The following is a 21,494-nucleotide window of genomic DNA, read 5'->3' as shown; positions in this document are numbered from 1 at the left end:
AATGTCATCAGAGAGAATTCTTTCAGCATAGTTCAGATTTGGACAAACAAGATTCTCTGCCTTATGTGGAGTAACTTCTAAAAATAATCCTTTCCAACTGAATTAAGATACAAAATTGCGGGGGGGGGGGGGGGGGGGGTAAGTAGGCAGAGGAGCGGTTCTGGTGTTAGAAGAGTACATTAGTATTTTATGATAGTCATTACACATCACACTCCACATTCAGTCTACTGTAAGTGCTCCAGCTGCAGCCGCCACGGAAATTTCCTCGACAGTCAACTTACATGCAGCAACACATCACTCATAGGCCCTTTTTCCTGGTTACCTTGGCAGTGGCATTCATTGTGACTCCTGAGAGTATGTCTCTTCAAACTGAGAATTAGTAATACCCTTTCAAAGTTAAGATCCCCCCCTTCCCCTTCCCTCCTCCTCTTCCTCCTCCACCCCCTCCCCTACCTGAGCAAAAGGGGCCACTTCCAAAACATACAAGACTGTTACAAATATAGACCGTACGCAATGGTTCAAGGATGATGAACAACTCAAAAAGGTTCAAAGTGTGTATACTGGCTATAAGTAACAATTGTGCAAATAACTGGCTGAAAATGATACAGGCATACCACACTTAACAGGTCTAAAGCATAGTCACCTGGTTTGCTGATGGTAATGAATGCTTTTAAGCTAAATAAGTAAATAATGCATGAGCTTTGAACAGACTCTAAACACTAATACAATACAACAGAACATAAAGACACAGTAATAAATTGTAAGTACTATAGATGCTCTGTTAGAGTTCATGCTCGGCTTGGTTGAACATCAGAAAATATCGGTAGCGACATTTACAACGAATGCAAACATGAGATATATCAACTTCTCCACCTACACATAGCATCACCATTTTTGAGCTAAATGGCACAAAATCAAAGATAACTGTGATACACAGAAATAACAGAAACGAGAAATGCTCAAAATGATGATGGGAAAGGCTAATTTCTTGACACAGCATTATATATGAACTTCAAATGGGCAGCACACATAATACACAATCACAGTAAAATAGAATCCATACATATTTATTTCTCAATGCGCTGGCTTACATAGGTCAACTTCATTTAAACCCTATCCATAGAGTGTACGATACTGTGAAATCTGTGTCCAGAAATAACAGACCCCCATTGTATACTAGTAGCACAAGCTGGGCAAAAACTCCCAATACAGAGTAAGGCATACGTGGCTGCAGTCTCAAAAGGGTGATTGCATTTATAGGTTGAGGTCACGAGTGATGCACGACTCGTTGATTACTGTAACGTGACTACGGTTTCCCACTCCTTTTGATGCACAAACATTTAGCCCTATGGAAATGACAGTGCAACTATAGTGACAGTTTGCCGTCCATATTCGTTACACCTCCTTTCACATACCTCTTTCTCAAGGTTCATGCCATACCATCAAACGTTTTCATAGAAATGCCCCTGCATACCTCAGTGAACTCATCAAACCATGGTCGCAATCTGCGCTCAAAATCAAAAGATCTCCTCTCTGAAATAAGTGTCAAATCGAAGACATTTGATGATAGGGCTTCTGGAAAAATGGCACCTTCATATGGAATAATCTCCCTCTCAGAATTAGATGCATTACAGATTTCGATAAATTCAAATCTGTGTTAAAAACTCATCTTTTTGATAATTATTAATTACATGTGAATAGAGAAATATTTGAAAAATTTTGTTTCCATTTGTACACGCATAGATGGTAGTATGCGTTCTAAGAACTGACTATTATAATTATCATTATTACCTCAACACAAATAAGTGACATTAAGAATGCTCTCTGCTGATATGGCATACTTTTTAACCATAGCGAAAGAGCGAAACAGCGGGTAGTAACCTCTGCATGTACATGGTGCTGACAGTTGCTAGTACGTCTGCCAAACAGTTGCATATTATTGCTGCAGGGACATTTGCATTCGTATTCACACTTTACACAATGACATTCACATCAATTTATCAGCCTTGGGAATTAACAAGAAAAAGAAAAAAAAATGAAGAAGAGAAAAAGTCATTTGCACCAGGCAAATGACATTACAATTTGGTGTATGAACTGAGGTCTATTTGCCTTGACGAGGTAAGATAAACGAGGGTTCTTGGTAACACCAAATTTCATGTCATAACAGTCCCGAGATATTCGTTGACGTCTCCTTACAGAGGATGTGTCTGATTGGAAACTACATCAGATGGCCCAGTTGTGATTAGTCACGCTTCCAATCATCTTCAAATTCTTCTTGATGACATGTGTTGCTGATGAGCTTTTGACAAGCCATTCTAGTTACAATGAAGTGCTTCAAAATGTTTCTTGACAACAACGGTCTTTATGCTCATTTCAGATGTTTATCAACAAAGTTTCCTCTAAACACTTCCATTTTACCATTAAAAGACCTTGGTCTGCAGTCTTCGTAACTCTGATGAAAGCATGACATGAAAATTAAAACATGTTCCATCACAGCTCCAACCGTAACCATAATTTCAACACTTGAATCCCTTTTTTCAAAAAGACTGCCCAGTTTTCAAGGTTCTTAACCATGCTGGACAATAGCTGATGACGGAATCAAATGACAAACAAGCTTAACATAACTTGGGGCTCACGTTGCATGAAAATCTTGCCACATTTGAAAAACATACTGTATATGCCATATGTTTTGCGAGGTCTTTATTTTCGCAAATTTTGCGAGTCGGGTGCCATTTGTAAATTTAATAATGCAAGACAAATATCAAATCTAATCCCGACCATAGTGCGATGTGCATGCATACGTTTCTCCGTTCAATTCTTGTACTCCTCCTTCGCGAATTTAACCTCTCGCATATTGTTGGGAAGTCCAGATTCACAAAAAAATTAGACTCGCTAAATATGTGCCGTATACAATACATATTTCATTCGAATTGCAGAAATTGAATGTGTGAGACCCATTGATGACTATCCTTCATTTGAAAAAAAAAAAGAATTGCTAAGGGAATTAATCTGCTAGTTGCTATTCTCTGAAGGGTACGATTTAATCTTCCAACAAGAGAGCTTGCATTGTTAGACCATGAAAAAAAAAGAAAAGAAAAAGAATTGTCTATATTAAGCACAGGCGAGATTGTCTGCAAATGTACAGCTTTCTTATCACTTCACTTGGTTCTGTTCTCAAATTAAGGACAACAGATGGTCCAAATTCAAGAGAGAAAGGGAGGATGTGAGAAAAAGAAGAATGTGACAAGATTTGAAACAAATTATCAAACTTTGCAAATGAATGGAACGTGTAACTAGTCTGATGACATTCAGATGTAATAATGACAGATAGTGAAGCAGTTTCATAAATTGTCCATCAGATGGCTGGCAATAAAGTAACAAGTAGGCAGTGTGCAATGAAAAGGTATTATAATGTAAATATACAACAGTGTCATCTAGAATACCAAAATAATATTGCTAAAATCAATGTCACATGTAATGTATGTTCTACAAACAACAAATGATTGACATTAAAGAGATCACTTTCCAGTAGCCTTTACTTAGAAGGAACTGAGCACAATTAAGCATGTTTACCAATCTTTCAAGGCAGAGGTTGGGGGTGTGATGAGGGTGGGGCAGGGGTGTGACGAGGGTGGGGCAAGGGGTGACGATTGGTGGTGAGAACTTTAGGGAGATTTAATGTCCACTCTAAATGAGAGTTTAGATGTACCTCTTCAATGGTCGATATCTAGAGGTAATTACGTTCCAATACTGTTAAGATGTCACCGAGGACTCTGACACACTAAACCCGAAAAAGACAAGATTTGATTTGATTTGATTTGATTCTCCATCCACTTGAAATACGTTGCCTCAGATCGGAGGATCACAGCAAAGTATGCTGTCTGCCTCGACACACAGAAGTTATCACGTTGAAGACTACTGTACAAGTGGATATTTTCGCGCGACTAATTTTTCGCGCTTGGCCGGGTAAGGAGAGGTTCGCGTGTTTTTAAATCCGCGGAATCAAGACATCACGCACAGGAACATATGGCAAGCAAAAATATTCGCGTGCTTTCATTTTCGCGCTGGTTTCTGGTTGCGCGAAATACCCGAAAATTTCAACACCGCGAAAATTTCCACTTTTACAGTAGTCCTAAGTATACTGGGGCAGGTGTCGCAGGGAAGCGTGCGATATAGCACAATCAGCTCATCCTCAACCGGTTAAGAGCAAACTCTCGCTGTAATGTTTTGCACAGTTTGCCACTGAATGTCAACAAGTACTTTGTCTTCCACATACCAGTAACAGCTCCTCCCAAATAAAAACAAAAAACAACAAAAAAGACCCAACAACAAACACATGCGGTATGATCAATACAAATGCGACCTGTCACTACTGAAATATGCACCAAAACCTTATTTCCAAAAATCAGTACCTATACACTTTGGAGACTCTACATTTTCAAATGTCATAAATTTGACCTAATTCATTGAGAAAAATATAACAAATACAATATTCAATCAAGTGTGCATGAAATCAGTCATTTAAACACAATGTGTCAATTCAAATAAAATAGTGAGATGCGTCATGGAACAAAACTGACAAATTTTGAATGTCGACACACTTGCAGATTTTGAACTTTGTCAGTGGCCACAATATCATAATTCATTTTTTCTTTTGAATATTACTCAGCAAATCACCCATTTTTACAATATTCTTGGCCTTACTGTCTGAGACTTTAGAGGGCAATGCAGTGATAGGTTTCAATGAACAGGTTGTGTTACTAAACAGGAGCTACTCCAAAAGCCATTTACTGATCCAACATGACAATTTTGCTGTCACACACAAACAGAAGTACAGACGTTACCGTCTGCCCAGAATTTGAAGAGGGTTTTTTGTTGTTGTTTTTGTTATTTTGAATTTGTCTTTATTTTGTTTTATAATGTGGCATGTGTCTTGTCTTGTGCTTGGATGTTTAAAGACAGATTTGGTGCAAGAGGCCCTTGAGCTCTCAGAGCATCTTTCATGATGAGTGTCAATTGCAGTCCCCGACAGCCCAGCGTCGCACACAACACACTCTGATCTCCTTGCTGGTGTGACATGATGCAGCTCTCCCCTAGGATCACCGCCCCACAGCACACATGTAGTCTCTGCACTTCTCTAGTGAAGAGCTGCAGGCCACACTGGCGTTCTCTCTTCCCGTTGTCTGCTGCAAGCCATAGCAGCAGCGTGCATGAATAACTCTACGGAATGTGAGTATACACATCGTGTGCGCTACAACTGATAAATTCACAAGCGTTCAACTACGGTCTACGTAAAATTATATGCAGACTAAAATGACTGAGGAGAATGTACGTGAAGCGACGTTTTTCACTTGGGCATATGATGCCATGAGAAACAAACTGAACAAAATTGGTGGAATTGTCAAAGATGAGCAGTTAGATGTCAGCGACTAAAGACGGGATATATTCCCGGTGCCAATCTGATCTGCTGCCGTCGACCGAGCCGAGAGACCAAGCCCTTGCCGTGAGTTACAGGCTGGTCGCTCGCTGCCATCAGACTAGTTCCAGGACCTTGATGGTTCCTTGGCTGTTTGCAGCCACTAGTACATTGGAGCCCTGGGGGTGGTGAAAAATCAGAGACAAGTCTTTGATTTAGTGGAAAAACAGTTTTGGAAGAGGTACCGGTAAGCTTTCTAACTTCTGTCAAATGATTGCAATTATTGGGAAGTCTGATATGCTACTGCACAGTTTGACATATTTTCTAGGAGACATAATTATCTGAGAGAGATGATATACAGAAGGGGGGAAGACATTTTCAAACAAGAGACCCGCGGGTCTAGCGCTCACCTGAGTATCGCAAGTTCACCTTTCACGCAGTCACTAATATAAATTATTCACAGCTCTACCAAAATTTGACGAGGCATTCTCAAGTGGAAGATGAAAATGTACAATAAGGGCCCAATTTTTTCAAGATTCCTTAATTTGGGGGAATTGGGGCCCCCTGGGGCCCTCTGGGTGGGGCATGGTGCCCAGTTTGATAAATTGAGATCCTGACCACCTAGGGATGCTACCTGCCAAGTTTGACAAAAATCCATCATGAGGTTTTCAGGAAGAAGATGAAAATGTACAATTCAGGCCCCCATTTGGACCCTTCCAACCACCCCCCTCCCCCCTACCCCCAAGAGGGGCACCCCTGGATCTCCTATGAACAAACTTGAAACTACAGTCATTAATGTACTCACTCATAGTATTATCTCAGCTCTATAACTTCTGATTCTAGAGAAGATTTTTAAAGATTCCTTCATTTGGGGGGTTTGGGCCCCCTGGGGGCCCCCTGGGCGGGGCATGGTGCCCATTTTAACAAATTGAGATCCTAACCCCCTAGGAATGCTACCTGCCAAGTTTGGTGAAAATGGGTCATGGGGTTCTCAAGAAGAAGATAAAAATGTACAATTTAGGCCCCATTAGGACCCCTCCTCACCCCCACCCCCCCCCCCCCCCCCCCTGGGTCCCAAGGGGGGCACCCCTGATTCTGCCATGAACAAACTTGAAACTACAGTCATCAATGTGCTAACTCATAGTATTAACCTAGCTCTATCACTTCTGGTTCTAGAGAAGAAGGTTTTTGCGGATTCCTTAATTTTGGGGGGTTTGGGCCCCCTGGGGGCCCCCTGGGTGGGTCATGGTGCCCATTTTAACAAATGGAGTTCCTAACCCCCTAGGGATGCTACCTGCCAAGTTTGGTGAAAATGGGTCATGGAGTTCTCAAGAAGAAGATGAAAATGTACAATTTAGGCCCCATTAGAACCCTTCCCCACCCCCCTCCCCTGGGTCCCAAGGGGGGCACCCCTGATTCTGCCATGAACAAACTTGAAACTACAGTCATCAATGTACTAACTCATAGTATTAACTTCGCTCTATCACTTCTGGTTCTAGAGAAGAAGATTTTTACAGATTCCTTAATTTTGGGGGGTTTGGGCCCCCCTGGGGGCCCCCTGGGTGGGGCATGGTGCCCATTTTAACAAATTGAGTTCCTAACCCCCTAGGGATGCTACCTGCCAAGTTTGATGAAAATCGGTCATGGGGTTTTCAAGAAGAAGATGAAAATGTAAAAAGTTTACGCACGACGCACGACGGACGACGCACGACGGACGACGGACGACGGACGACGGACGACGCACGACGCACGACGCACGACGCACGACGGACGCCGGACGAAGGGCGATCGCAATAGCTCACTTGAGCCTTTGGCTCAGGTGAGCTAAAAAGGCTGTAAAATGTAGCAGCCTGCACTATGAAGTCCAACATTCGATGCATTGTCCCACCTATGCATATCAATGTGGTACACATTTTGGTTTTAGTTTGTGGAGTTGCATGTGGTATTGTGAAAACAGGGTTAGGTAGCAGGAATAGGGCAAACAAATGTTGAAGTTTTTATGCCTCCGCCAACGAAGTGGCCGGAGGCATTATGTTTTTGGGTCGTCCGTCTGTCCGTTCGTACGTCCGTCCCGTTTTGTTTTTGTCGATATCTCAAGAACCGTGTGGTGGTTTTACATCAAACTTGGTATGAGGGTATATCCTGGGGGGATAATACTTTCTTTGGATTTTAGGGTCATGGGGTCATAGGTCAAAGGTCACAGGTTATTTTGTGAAAAAAAAGTTTAAAAATTCATGTTTTTCTCCATATCTTGAAAATGGTTCAAGGTATCTTCATGGAACTTAGTATATATGCTTGTTCCAATAGGCAGTGATTATCTAGGGAAGTTGGGGTCATGGTTCAAAGGTCAGGGGGTCAAAGGTCAAGGTCAACTCCTCAAAATATCACTTCTTTCCTTATATTTATGCAATGCCTGAAGGTTTTAAAAAAAAAAAAAAAAAAAACTTGATGTATGCATGTATTACCCAATATATATTCTGTGGGAAGTTTCTTGCCAAAAGGTCAAAAGGTCAAAGGTCAAGTGAAAGTGCTAAATTGCACCTTTCCCTCCATATCTTGGAAGTAACTCAAGGTATCATCATGAAACTTACATATTTATGCATGTTCAACCTAACAGTGATTCTCTTTGGAACTGTGAGGTCAAAGGTCAAAGGCCAGGTTTAGATAATGCTCTTTTACCATTTGAGACTGAAATTATACTTTTTCTCAATACCTTGAAAATTACTCAATGCATAAACTTATAAAAGGGTCAGAAGTCAAGTAAAAATCATCAGTTCCCCAAATACCTGCACTCTGACGTTTTAATCATTCATCCAATTGAACCTAGTTCTAGGAAAGTGAACATCTAGCACATTTGTGGCAAACCTGTCATTTTCATATTTTGCCAATTGTGTGAAACTGTCATCACACATTGTCAAGACATTGTACTAAACACCTATTAGGAGAACCATGCATTATGGCGGAGGCATATCAGTCGCCGTAGTGATATTTCTAGTTTTTTTATGCCTTAGGGTGTCTGATGTTAAACAGACACCAGTAACTTACCGTCCTCCATGACACGGCGCTGACAAACTCACTGGAGTCGTCTTCTTTCTTGTCCTTATCCTGTAAATGTGGACACGGATCAAGGAGAGGAAGAGAAGGAGGGGGTTCTGTTTAGCTACTTTCAATCAAATTCAGTCACATAAGATAGATTTCGGCAGGAAGCATACAAACCCTACCACATGGAATACATTTCGTGGGCAGCTTTGATACACACATCAAAAATAATTTGATGTCCCTCATTCTCAACAAACAACCCCCCCCTTCAAAACCAACCAACCAACAAACAAACAAACAGTAGAGCAACTCAAGGGACATGTTCAGTTCGATGGGACGCTTCTGCCTTCTCATGCAATCAGTTTATTCTGCAATAGGTACAAAGCCCTTTACTCGAGAGTTTGATGAAGTTATTCATTTCTACTGCTGAACATTATTCTCATTGAAAAAGGGGATATTCCTCATAGTATTTCTTTCCATTCAACCCAACAACAATATTACTGGACATTACTAGCTGAGGTAGTGGCTGGAAAGAGACAAGTTTCAGTCGCAGAAATCTTTGTCCTATCATTTTATGCAAATGATTGGCTTTGTGCATTCATCCTCACTGGACATTCTGAGTGGTGGCTGGAAAAATGATGGTTTTACCTTCAATCCTGAGGATTTTTTTTTTCTCTAAAAAATCTGGCAAGTATATTTACCATTAAAATTAGCATACGTTGGTAGAGAATCATAAAAATCCACTGAAGGGTTTCCCTTACAATGTACTCATAAGATTGAGGGTTTATGGAAAGAGGTATGGAGAGAACAGAAGTGAGGGGCTTTCATCAGTTTTCCATGTTTCTTTTTCGTCTGATGCTTGACTTGTTCCCAGTAATTTGGAGCATAAAACTGCATCAGACATTTACACCATATTTCAAGCTATTCACATCACTGACTATCTCTTCAATGATCTCCTATGCAAAACCAACTTAAAGGACAAGTCCACCTTCATATACATTAGGATTGAGAGAATGCAGCAATATTAGTAGAATACATCAGTGAAAGTTTGAGGAAAATCGGACAATCCGTTCAAAAGTTATGAATATTTTAAGTATCTGCGCAGTCACTGCTGGATGAGAAGACTACTACAGTGTATGATGTCACATGCGTACAAGTACATGTGTATATAAGGAAAATAAAAAGAGAATTTCACAAAACTTTACTTTTTGAATAAAGTTAACATTTCTTCGTCTTGCTACTGACGTATGTTAAGGGTAATATTATTCCCCCTACCTTCTGAAAGAGAGAAGTCGAGCGTTCTTTTGTTATGCGAGAAAAATGGAAATATGTTGAATTTTCTTTCTTTCTTTATATCGTTGTACTCATGTGACATCACAAGCTTACCTAGTCTTTTCATCCAGCCGTGACTGAGCAGAAACTTCAAAAATTCATAACTTTTGAACGGATTGTCCGATTTTCCTCAAACTCTCAATGATGTGTTCTACTAATACTGCTGCATTCACTCGACCCACATGTCTCTGAAGGTGAACTTGTCCTTTAAGGATCTCTCAAACTTGACAGAGACTTAGTATGATGTAATAATCTAGTAAATCTTTAAGACTCTATGACTGTATTACTTTAATTACCACCAAGTACATGTGGTTCAAACTTGGCACTAATCACAGTCTACGCACCATGAGGCTCCTCACGGTGTCAAACTTGAAGGTGAGTATTTGCTTGGAAAGGCCCTTGTAGAAGACAAAGAGGGAGTTGTTCTCGCTGCCGCAGGCGATGTAGTCGTCGTTGGATGCCAGACCCACGAAGTTCTTCTCGTTGATGTGCCCGCGAAACGTTCGTAAACAGTGTGGCTTCTCCACATTCCACAATTTCAGTTGGCTGTCTGTCGACCTGTAGACATGGAGAACACCACAGAAAATATCTATTTGGAAAAACAAAAAATTCTCTATTTTGAAAGAGACTTCTCAGGGAATGCTGTCTGCATCATATCAATCTAAACAACTGCAATGATCTGCTACTGATGGTGGTTAGGAGGGGGGAAGTTTAGAGTTACTACATTAAGGTAAATTAAATAAATTGTGCACAAATTAATGGCTGTGTTGTGAGATTACATTGTTTCTCTTATCTATCAAATTTGCACCTTTGTTTATGACCAGTCCTGAACCATTTCCTGAAAATTTGAGAAACTTTCCATTTTTCCCCCGTACTTTTTCTGTTTGTATGTTGTAACCTTTTTTTCTCATTATCATTTATTCTATTATTTTTTTTTACAACTCCTTTAGAGTCCATGCACTTTGTTGCAACTTGCTGTGGCATTTAAAGGAAACCCAAACCCAACGAGAAATGTGGATTGAATGAAAGTAGCAACACATCAGTGAAAGTTTGAGGAAAATCGGACAGTTGATGCAAAAGTTATGAATTTTTAAAGTTTTGGTGTTGGAACCAATGGATGAGGAGACTACTAGAGGTTATGACGTGAGTGTGGACAACAATATATAGAAAATATAAAGGGAATTCTACAAAAATTTACTTTTCTGGCATAATGAAAGAGCACTTGACTAACTGCTTTCAGAAAGCAGAGGGTATAATTGCTGCCTTTGACATATGTCTGTATAAAGTTGATGGAATGTGTAATTTTCATGAAAAATGAATTTTTGTGGAATTCCATTTATATTTTCTTCATATTGTTGTCCACACATGACTCCATAACCTCTGGTAGTCTCCTCATCCAGCGGTTCCAATACCAAAACTTTACAAGTTCATACTCACGCTGACACTATTTCCTCCGAGTTCACAAACTTGGTGTAGGAGACGGCTTTCCGATGCCCCTTAAACACGTTGAGAGGCTGCTTGGTTTGCCTGAGGTCGTAGTAATGTACACAATGGTCTGCAGGAAGGAGTAGAATGCTTGACCGTTTAAACACAAAGAACAAACACAAGCACACTTGGGACATGTTGGTACAGATATGTACTCTAAGCATACCAATATACCAATCTTATGACAATTTGGAAAAAGGCATCATTATAACATATGCAAGAAGCATTGAGTACACGCACCAAAAAAAACCCACAAAAACCAACTATCTTCCACATTTAAAACTTTTAATTTTGATACACCAGTTTTTTGTTTTTTGTTTTTGTTTTCAAAAAGATATTTGCAAAATAACACAAATCAAACTATATTTAGCTAGTTTATCTCTCTATGAGAAAACCTGAAACCACAATGATCAGGCTCACACAACAAGACCTGAAAATGTTTGCTATCAAGTAAAGTTATGTCCGAGGTTTTATGCTGAACAACAAACTGTGGATACGTATTCCTTACACTGTCTATGAGTTTAAAAAAAAAAAAAAATGTGTACAGAGGGAAAGCTGACCTGCTGAGCCGAATGCTAGACCGTACATCTTGGTGGGGTTGAATTTGACACAGCACACGTTAGCCTTGGCCTCCAGGCTGGTTATTGATTGCTCTTGATTCGTTGACCACAGCTTGACTGCAAGGAGATGGAGAGAACAATATGGAGGACAAAGGCTGAAATAAAAGCCCGCTGCTGTTGTTGTTGTTTTTTTCCTTCTAACCTTGACATTAGTGAGATACCTGTTATGAAATCATCCTTCTCTTATTGTGAGAGGCTTCACAGGATCTGAGGAAACATGTGTCATCATTACACTTTATCAACTTTTTCTATGAACCCTACTACAGTAAAAATAATAGCGATAACAATAACATATTCAAATCATATAGCGTAAAACCTACGCACATCTACTGTAAAACGAGGAATGCTCATGTGCATTTCAATTTTGAAAATTTCGCGAGAACCACGATTCGAGAAATTATAATGCACGTAAAAGTACAAGTGTACTTGTGCACACTACATGCGTTGAATGCTAGTGACAATTCGCAAAAATTTCATGCCCCGAAAAAGGCCATTGGCTCCAATGCACAAAAAATTTCATGCTGTAAAATGTCTTGTTCTATGGTATTCTACTGCACATGAGCTCTTGATATGCTTAACAATAATGAACAGTTAAAATAAAATAGAAATGTGATTTGAGTCTTAATTCAAACAATGCTACAGTTGGGTATTTCCCAATTTCTAATTTTAACTTTATTCAAATAAAGACAGAATAAACTGACCAGAAAGAATATAAATTATTAGTGGAAAAGTGAGCAAAGAAAATGGGATTCCATCGGGATTCGAACCCGAGACCTCCGGATTGCTAGACCGGTGCTCTACCGACTGAGCTATAGAAAGCCCTAGTGCAGTGTTCGTCCCAGAAACCCTTAATTCTCAATGCTCGGGTGGTCAGAAGCTATAGCAGTGTGTTTGTGTGTGACACACACGCACACACTTGAACCTGGCATAAACCCGAAGGATAATTCAACTTGGGGATAAATGCGAGGGATCACCGAAGTGATGCAGCTTTTTGAGTTTGTAACAAATAAAGACAGAATAAACTGACCAGAAAGAATATAAATTATTAGTGGAAAAGTGAGCAAAGAAAATGGGATTCCATCGGGATTCGAACCCGAGACCTCCGGATTGCTAGACCGGTGCTCTACCGACTGAGCTATAGAAAGCCCTAGTGCAGTGTTCGTCCCAGAAACCCTTAATTCTCAATGCTCGGGTGGTCAGAAGCTATAGCAGTGTGTTTGTGTGTGACACACACGCACACACTTGAACCTGGCATAAACCCGAAGGATAATTCAACTTGGGGATAAATGCGAGGGATCACCGAAGTGATGCAGCTTTTTGAGTTTGTAACAAATAAAGACAGAATAAACTGACCAGAAAGAATATAAATTATTAGTGGAAAAGTGAGCAAAGAAAATGGGATTCCATCGGGATTCGAACCCGAGACCTCCGGATTGCTAGACCGGTGCTCTACCGACTGAGCTATAGAAAGCCCTAGTGCAGTGTTCGTCCCAGAAACCCTTAATTCTCAATGCTCGGGTGGTCAGAAGCTATAGCAGTGTGTTTGTGTGTGACACACACGCACACACTTGAACCTGGCATAAACCCGAAGGATAATTCAACTTGGGGATAAATGCGAGGGATCACCGAAGTGATGCAGCTTTTTGAGTTTGTAACAAATAAAGACAGAATAAACTGACCAGAAAGAATATAAATTATTAGTGGAAAAGTGAGCAAAGAAAATGGGATTCCATCGGGATTTAACTTTATTCCACAGTTTCGGAGCTGCACAAGTAAATGTCTGGTCTCATAATGCTGTCTATGTTTTACATGTTGGGATTGTAGAAGAAGGGTGCCTTTAAAACTGCACAGGTAATGAGTGTGTGTGTGTGTGTGTGTGTGTGTGTGATTTATGTACTAATAGTTCAGTAACGAAACTAACGGCTTGACCAGTAAGTGTCTTAATTGCAAGCAAGATCTCAAATGATATTCATTGGCGAAGTGGAAGCCAGTGTAGCTCTCTCAAAAGAGGAGTGATCTTTGAGAATCTGGATTTACTACAGATGAGCTTTGTACATGTGTCTTGGACCCTTTGCAGTCACCCAACTTTAGAATAATTACAGTAATAATGATAATAATGACAACCATCATACTTATGACAACGTTTTTTCTATTTATATTGCATTTTTCTACCATGCTATGGTACTGTATACGCCATATACAGTAAAAGTGGATATTTTCGTGTGACTAATTTTAGCCGGGTAAGTAGAGTTTCGCGTGTTTTTAATTCTGCAGGATCAAGACATCGACTATGGAAACATATCGTCGCTGGGGTGACGAGACTTTGTATCTGCAATTTTGGTGAAAATGACTTTTTTCGATTAATGGTCAAATGATGGGTTAAGTGATGTCCTGTCCAAATCCCAACTGTCCTACTCCAAAAATGAAGCCACCACTGCATGTCAAAGGAAAGGTTTCCCATTCGCCACAGTGCTTTGGCCGCCATGTTTTTTGGCTCTCCTGAACATTTGACATTTTGTAGATACGAGGTCTTGTCGCCCCAGCAACGATATAGCAGGCAAAAATATTTGCATGCTTTTATTTTCGCACTAGTTTCTGGTTGCGCGAAATGCGCGAAAATTTCAACACTGTGAAAATTTCCACTTTTACAATATTTCAATAATGAGTCTAATTTTCTATTGTGAGCAAATCGGGACTTTCCGATAATTTTGCGTGTGGTTAAATTTGTGATTGTGGAGTACAGTACAGAATGGAGAAATGTATGCGCACACATCACATTCATGCCCAAATCGGAGCTAGTATTTTCATGTGATTTTAAATTTGCGAATAGCACCCGATTCGCAAAATTCGCGAAAAATGAAAACCTCACGAAACATTCAGCGTATACAGTACTTTATAACCAAAGTACGGAGGTAGAGTGGCAGCATGTCAGCACACAGCCATGCATACACACCTTTTGCATCGTCTGAACCCGAGGCTAGCAGCTTTGGGTCCATCCGGTTGAAATCTATGCTCCAGCAACGCTTCTCGTGCTCCTGCAAAAAAGAGAGAGAGAGAGCAGAGCCACAGCTTACTTACAATATCTATCAAACCACTGGAGTCAAAGACTACCCAACCTCACCTGCCTGATTAGATGAGTCATTTCAGGTAAGAAGGTCTCTGGCAAAAACATACAATTACATCCACAGAAATCGCAGACCTACACATGGTTAAAACTGGAAGCACACTTGAAAAAAGGAGGCACTCTGTCATAGAGTGACAAACATGACAACTAAAACCTAGTAGAAAAATTACCCACATGCGTAAACATAAAATTCCATGTTTAAACAAGACTCTTTTTGTCTTATAAAAGTCAGGAGGGATATACAGAAATACAAAATAATGGCACATGTTGATGGTTTGTCATGCTGTTTATACAAAGTAAGAATGTGGCTAAATAACAACCTTCACTTTCAGCACAACACAGAACTCAGACTACCTCACATAAAACTGAGTGCTGATTTGATCTTTATTCCTCTTCTATTGAATGGGTAAGAAATACCACATACACACTTGAAAATGAGGAAGGAAATTTTGCACAAAACATACAGAATTCTACATGACATCCCCCCCCCCCCCCCCCCCCCACCCTCCAAATGCAAATATCCTTTTTCGGGGCAGTCCGTCGTTGGCAGTCATGTGAATACAGTGACAATAAAAAAGTTGCCTTCCTATAGATAATTAATTATAGATCATGTATAATATTAGTTGGTGCCTACTACTTGCCATGCCATCAGATAATCATACAGAAACAATAATCCATTCCCACTGATAAACAAACCTCTCTTATTCTTAGGTACCTCTTATTCAGAGGATCACCAGTTTTTCTTTCTAATTGCTACTGATAAAAGTGAAAAGATATCAATGCTCTTCAAGTGTCTACCATCAGGCAACTGAAGAACTGGTCTGGTCCCAACTTATAAACAACAGCAACACAAAGTGCTATAAATGAAGAATTCACAGGAAAAATGCCTCTGGTTCTTTCCGTGCAATGATTCCTACAGCACATCTTGATACAGGCCAAGTGTCGCACAGGCTGATGGTGTAATAGACTTGATGATCTAGGAAGGGTAGCTTGGAGAAAGAGAGGGAGAAGGGGGTGGGGGGGGGGAGGGGGGTGAGGAGGGGACAAGGACTTCCCGCTCACCTGGAATGACTTGGTCTTTGTTCCTGCAAAGGCATCCCACAGCGTAACAGTACCTTCATAGTCGCTGCTGGCTAGCACTCCTTTCTGATAAGCACTCCATGCTACACAGCTGCAAAATGAGGATGTTAAATGAACATCATGATCCTAACAAAAACAACCCTTTTTCACACAGTATCTACAGATTGTAGCAGGAGTATTTGGGAGACACTAGCCCAAAATGAGATAAATATACTCAGATACATTCATAAGCATGAAAGCTATGCCACTGCTGTTATGGACTATACTGCTTCAATACTACTTACTTTTTACACTGCTCTCTCTACTAATGTTAGTCATAATACAGTCACATTTAATTTGAATGCCAATTAATATACCATGGAAACCGGATTGGCTACCTTAGAAGTGCTTTTAAAAGCCAGTGCCTTTTTTTGCTTTTCTCTTGTTTTGTTTTTGATTCATTCTCATCCAATGCACAGGAGTAAGCTGACAATAATTCAAAACAGACAAGTCTCTGATATCTCGAACACATTCACTCAAAATAGAACTCTAAAGGTTAAACACACTAGGTATGTCTCCCTTCAACTAAAAATAGCACTAAGGTAAATTCAGTTAAATATAAAACTTGCTTTATTGTCCTTTCTGATTTCTTTATAACATTTTATCAGACCCCCTCTAACCTTAAAAAAAAAAAAAAAAATTGGCTAGAGTTCTCTCTACGTGTATCAGAAGAGGAAAATAAAAATCAGTACGACTACGGCATTTAGGGGGAGAAGAAGCATATTGACGTCACAAGCTATATGGAGTGAACAACCTTCTAATTTTACAATCTCTGAAGTTTTTGAATGCATGTCTCCTCACTCATTCTTGGCACTTCTCCTCTGTATATCTTCACATTCTCTCACTGTGGTTTCCCAACTAACCTCTTCAGACTCCCTCTCTCGAGCCTCACCTGATTTTCGAGTTGCACGCCATTTCGTGGACAGGGTAATGTATATCGACTGCATCCATAATCACCGTGCCGTATTCAAACACCTTGATCTTCTTGGTGACCCCAGCTATCGCAAAGAAGTCGTTATCCTTGTCAAACTCTATGCTGCAGCATCAAATTTAAGTTGTGAGGAAAGAAATATAAATGTAATGCAAATATTGGCACATAAGTCTCCACAGCTTGTAAATTCACTGAATATAGGCTCTCCATACTAATATTTTGTGTGAATTTGCATCATATACTTCCTTAATGTTACAGATTCAATTTCCTTTCCCTGCAACACATATTTGAATTTCAAATATCTACTTTAAAAAAAACTAACAACAATGACAGGTAGTTCCTAAACCAGTAACAAAACTGTACACCCTGCCATCATGCCAACAAACATACACGATTTGAATTTCAAATCACATCGGTTCAGTTTATTTTGCCAGTCACACAGCAAAGAGTCATTTGAACAGGATTTGGAAAATGGAGTCATTTAATAGTGAGTGGGTTGTATCGTACCTTGAGACTATGCTTGACTGGCCATTGTATGGGTCTGCGTAACTCAGCGTGGCGAGCGGTCTCATCGAGCTGAATTTGGTGAATTTGGAGAGGTTTTCTGAGAACTGGTCCAGCATGTCTGTTGATCTTGACTCACCTGGACAAGGAGACAACATTGTAATCGTTCACACGATGGACATTCAAATCTCAAGCTATACTCTGTAGCTGTTTCAGTGGGTAGGAGGATAAGACGACAGACTATCAATTCTTGTTATCGCCAATACCTGGGTGTCGCGTGTTGAGCATCACTTGAGATGCATTGTGGGATAGCTCAGGGGACAAACTTACATCCGACTTTGGCTGCATATGTACTCAGGTCACGGTCTGTGCTTATCCAGGGGTATTTTTTTTTGTGGAAGATTTCTCCCCTTTCCATCATGTGACCAGCACATTGAAGCTTTGCAGTAATGAACTATGACTCTAGTGACCACAAATCAGCGAAATTTAGAAGTTTTCAACTCATTTTATAAGAGCTTAATTCTAACCGAAGAAAAGAGCAGCAACGAAATAAAAAGCAGACAAAATTTTTACTGAATTACATGGAAATTGAGACACGCAGAAAAATAGCTGGAAGCGACAATGCACCCGAGGAATCCCACAATGCATCTGTGACAGGGGTCTGCAGCGTGCACAGAAGTTTTTTGCGCATTGTCGATACCGAGAGTTATGAGGTCTCTCAGACAGGCTCTGGACTAGTCGTTTCAGCACTTCCAAGCTCCCCTCTATGTCTTTTTCTCTCTTTTCTGGAAAGGGGGGGGGGGGGGTGAGTTCGACGGAGCAGGCTCTCCCGCTCGAGTGACGTTCGCTTGTATTTGTTTATTTTATTGTATCACTGACTGACGTCAACTCGCCAACCATTACCACATTTTCTTGATGTTCATTGTCAACCCTACAACTCTCACTTTACTGGTCTTGAACAACAAAAAGAGACGGCTGTCTACTTATAGTTGCGACATGCCAAACCTTATACCCGTAGACTTGAATCAGAGTCACCTAACCGTACTTGCGCAGAATGGCATAAGATCCTCGATACAATTGTTACATGTTGCCATGTGTCGAGGTCAATCATACAAAAGAAGTGAAGCAGGGAAGTGCTCAATGAAATATAAAGAGTTCATGCATTTGCAAAAGGTTCTACATCCATTTTTCATCAAAGCTCCCTTTTTTGTCTTCATGTGCTAATTTTTAAGACTTTTTTACCCTTATCCTAACAAAAATCTGAATTTCCATTAAGAGAATGTTTTAACATCAAATTAAGAAATCAGTTTTTTTTTTTCAAAAGGTACCACATCTATTTTAACTCGGTTTCAAAAGGTACTACATCTACTCCAATGGCATTATCTGGAAATTGACCAATCAGAGAGCAGTATGGACTTGACCCTCTACCATTGTCCACAATAGAAGTTGTCTGTTGGCTTTTGGCTTTCTGTTAAAATCACCACACGTATCTGACAAATATCTTGAAGAAAAAAAAAAACTCGTCACATTTTGATCATTCAATTGACGAAAATGAAGGAGAACTCATTGACATATCAAACCATAGACAAGAGCAAAGGAGAATTAGCGGATAAACTGGAGAAATTATGTGAATTTTGAGTAGTCCCATGCACTGCGTTTAATATAGGTTGCATTACGGCTAGGATGTTGAGTTTGATACATTGAGTTTGGGTCATAGATATCCCCCAAGTTAAGTACAAATACTTTGCAGGTATGGACTATGCCTTATATATATATATATATATATGGCTTCAAAGAAGTGTGTGACATGTACTTTTACAGCAAAGTTACTTTCTTCAATGTAAGGACTATTGCATGAAATGAATTGGCCCACATCATGTGCAGTTATACTTCCGTATGCTGTATGTAAGCACCCTACTATTTTGACACCCCTACCAACAGTGCTTTAACTATGCTGTGCTATTCTATACATGCATACATGTAAAGTACCTGGCCAGGAAAGTAGTGGCATGGAACTTTAAAAACTAGATTCATATTTCCTTCTTTTAGTCTCATATTTTACTTTTGCAGGGTCACAAAAGTATTACAAAAATGTGTATTTAGTGTAGGTGGTCCTATTACTCATCGACCATCTTGATTTTATCAGCTTTCAGATTATCATATTCTATTTTACTTTATAAGAACATTCCAAAATGAAAATCACTTAAAGAGTTTAATTACATTGTTATGAAAATACGGCACGTCCAGATGCTGCGTTTCCACATTCTCACTTCGAAGTTCTAGGGGGAAAAATAAAGACAAAATAATGAATTCATAGTATTCTTGAGACAAGTGAAGGGATAGTTACCAGAAAGAAAAGTAACCCCAAAAATTATTACAAAAAAGAAAAACAAAAGAAATCGTGAGATAAAGCCCCTGGAAGAAAAAAAAAAGAGAAAGGGAAAAGAGAATTCTTCTGGTTAGAATGAGAAAAACAATTGAAGAAAACAGAAAAAAGAGGTGTTGTAGAAAGAAAATGAAAAAAAAAACACCTGTCTGAATGAAAGGGGCTGGGGAAACATGGATATTCCTATACAGTATGTTAAACTGTCCCTGTGCCTGATTTGGTAATCTGTGTATAGGGGTGTTGTCTCTTTGTGACCGCTCCCCTACTACTACCTTTTATGCATAATGGATCCTGCCATGCTCATTGGATCCTCAACGATGTAGCAGACGAAATTTGTTTGAATTTGTAGCGGGTAACATTTAGTTTGTACTTCAACTCAGTGCTTAATTCCGCTGTACCTTTGCCTGATGAACCTCCGATTTGTACTTTACCTATATCTAATGTTTTCCATATGTCTGTTCTGTCTGTGAAGTCTACAGCCCTTCTTAAGTTGCCTCACAAAGGTAGTTATAAATCAATAATATCTAACTACCGTCCAGTTGCTCTAACATCAGTTTTAAGCAAATTCTTGGAATGTTTTGTCTCTTAAAGACCTAATAAAATGCGTGCAAAATGTTTCCATATGCAAAAGAAATGTGAAATATATGTCATGATTATCAATGCAAATATGTTGTCAGTGTCGTTCCGGTTTTTATCGCTTCTAGAAACTCCCCCAAATATCACATTTTTGGAGGACCTCGTTGCAGCTTTTGCGAAAAAAGATACGTCACGTGACCAACACCCCTGAACCGATTGATGACGTATAAGCACAGAGTTGTGCTCAGTCAGCAGACGCCGCTCAGCACAAGCACTTATACTAGCTTGGTACACGCACGTACACGTTAGCTAGCCCGGCCAGGCCCGGGCCCCGCGGGATGTGCGCTCCCGGTCGACCCACTGACTGTCGACATGTACGCATTAGTACCACGTACATTATCACTAAGTTAGCTTGCACAAACACCTGGTACCTCGAGCATAATGTCTTCCCCTATATGGGTAAACTTCGACGTTGATGATGATGATGAAGACTGCAGCTCTGACGATAGCGGAGAAGAAGAGGAGGCACATGAAGGTGAAGGGGAAGATGGGGAGGGAGAGGCATCTCCCCCGCTGCCAGTGCAAGAGCGTATGAACATGGCACCAAGTCCGAGAATAGACCTCACGGAAACGATCGCCTGGGAAATACAGAGTGGTATGTGCGGTATGCCCCCATATAGTTTAACGTTAGAAAGGATATACTAGTACTGTATTTTACATGATTGACATTGTAAGTTGTAACTGTTTGTCTAGTAAGTAGTAGAAGAACAGACCCAGCTCGCTCACAAAGTGAGCGGCTACTCCGGCCGCCACAAGCGGGAGCGTCCCGGCCGTGGCCTGGCCCGTCGGCCGGCGCTAACAAGTTAAGCTACTACCGTAGTAGCTAGTATAGTAGCAGTCTACTAGTAGTATTATAATGTAGTCTACTAGTACTACTACTTGTAGTAGTACTATTACCACTA

The 21,494-nt window shown here is 40.2% G+C and overlaps 1 protein-coding gene across 1 annotated transcript; it reads right to left on the bottom strand.

Annotated features, from left to right (window-relative positions):
• Nucleotides 1-4,428: 4,428 nt before the first annotated feature.
• Nucleotides 4,429-17,709, bottom strand: LOC139712636 (E3 ubiquitin-protein ligase COP1-like; the record flags this gene model as incomplete). Its single annotated transcript, XM_071624445.1, has 9 exons — nucleotides 4,429-5,595; nucleotides 8,462-8,521; nucleotides 10,132-10,345; nucleotides 11,225-11,342; nucleotides 11,833-11,949; nucleotides 14,846-14,927; nucleotides 16,079-16,187; nucleotides 17,028-17,171; nucleotides 17,574-17,709. Coding segments are annotated over 9 exons (1,043 nt in total), but the record flags the coding sequence as incomplete, so codon positions are not given.
• Nucleotides 17,710-21,494: the final 3,785 nt, after the last annotated feature.

This window comes from Diadema antillarum, unplaced genomic scaffold, assembly GCF_040938485.1.
Source record: "Diadema antillarum isolate AM-2024a unplaced genomic scaffold, OU_Dant_1.0 seq00001833_RagTag, whole genome shotgun sequence".
In the NCBI taxonomy this organism is placed as follows: Eukaryota; Metazoa; Echinodermata; class Echinoidea; order Diadematoida; family Diadematidae; genus Diadema; species Diadema antillarum.
This window is presented reverse-complemented; position numbering and strand designations above follow the sequence as displayed.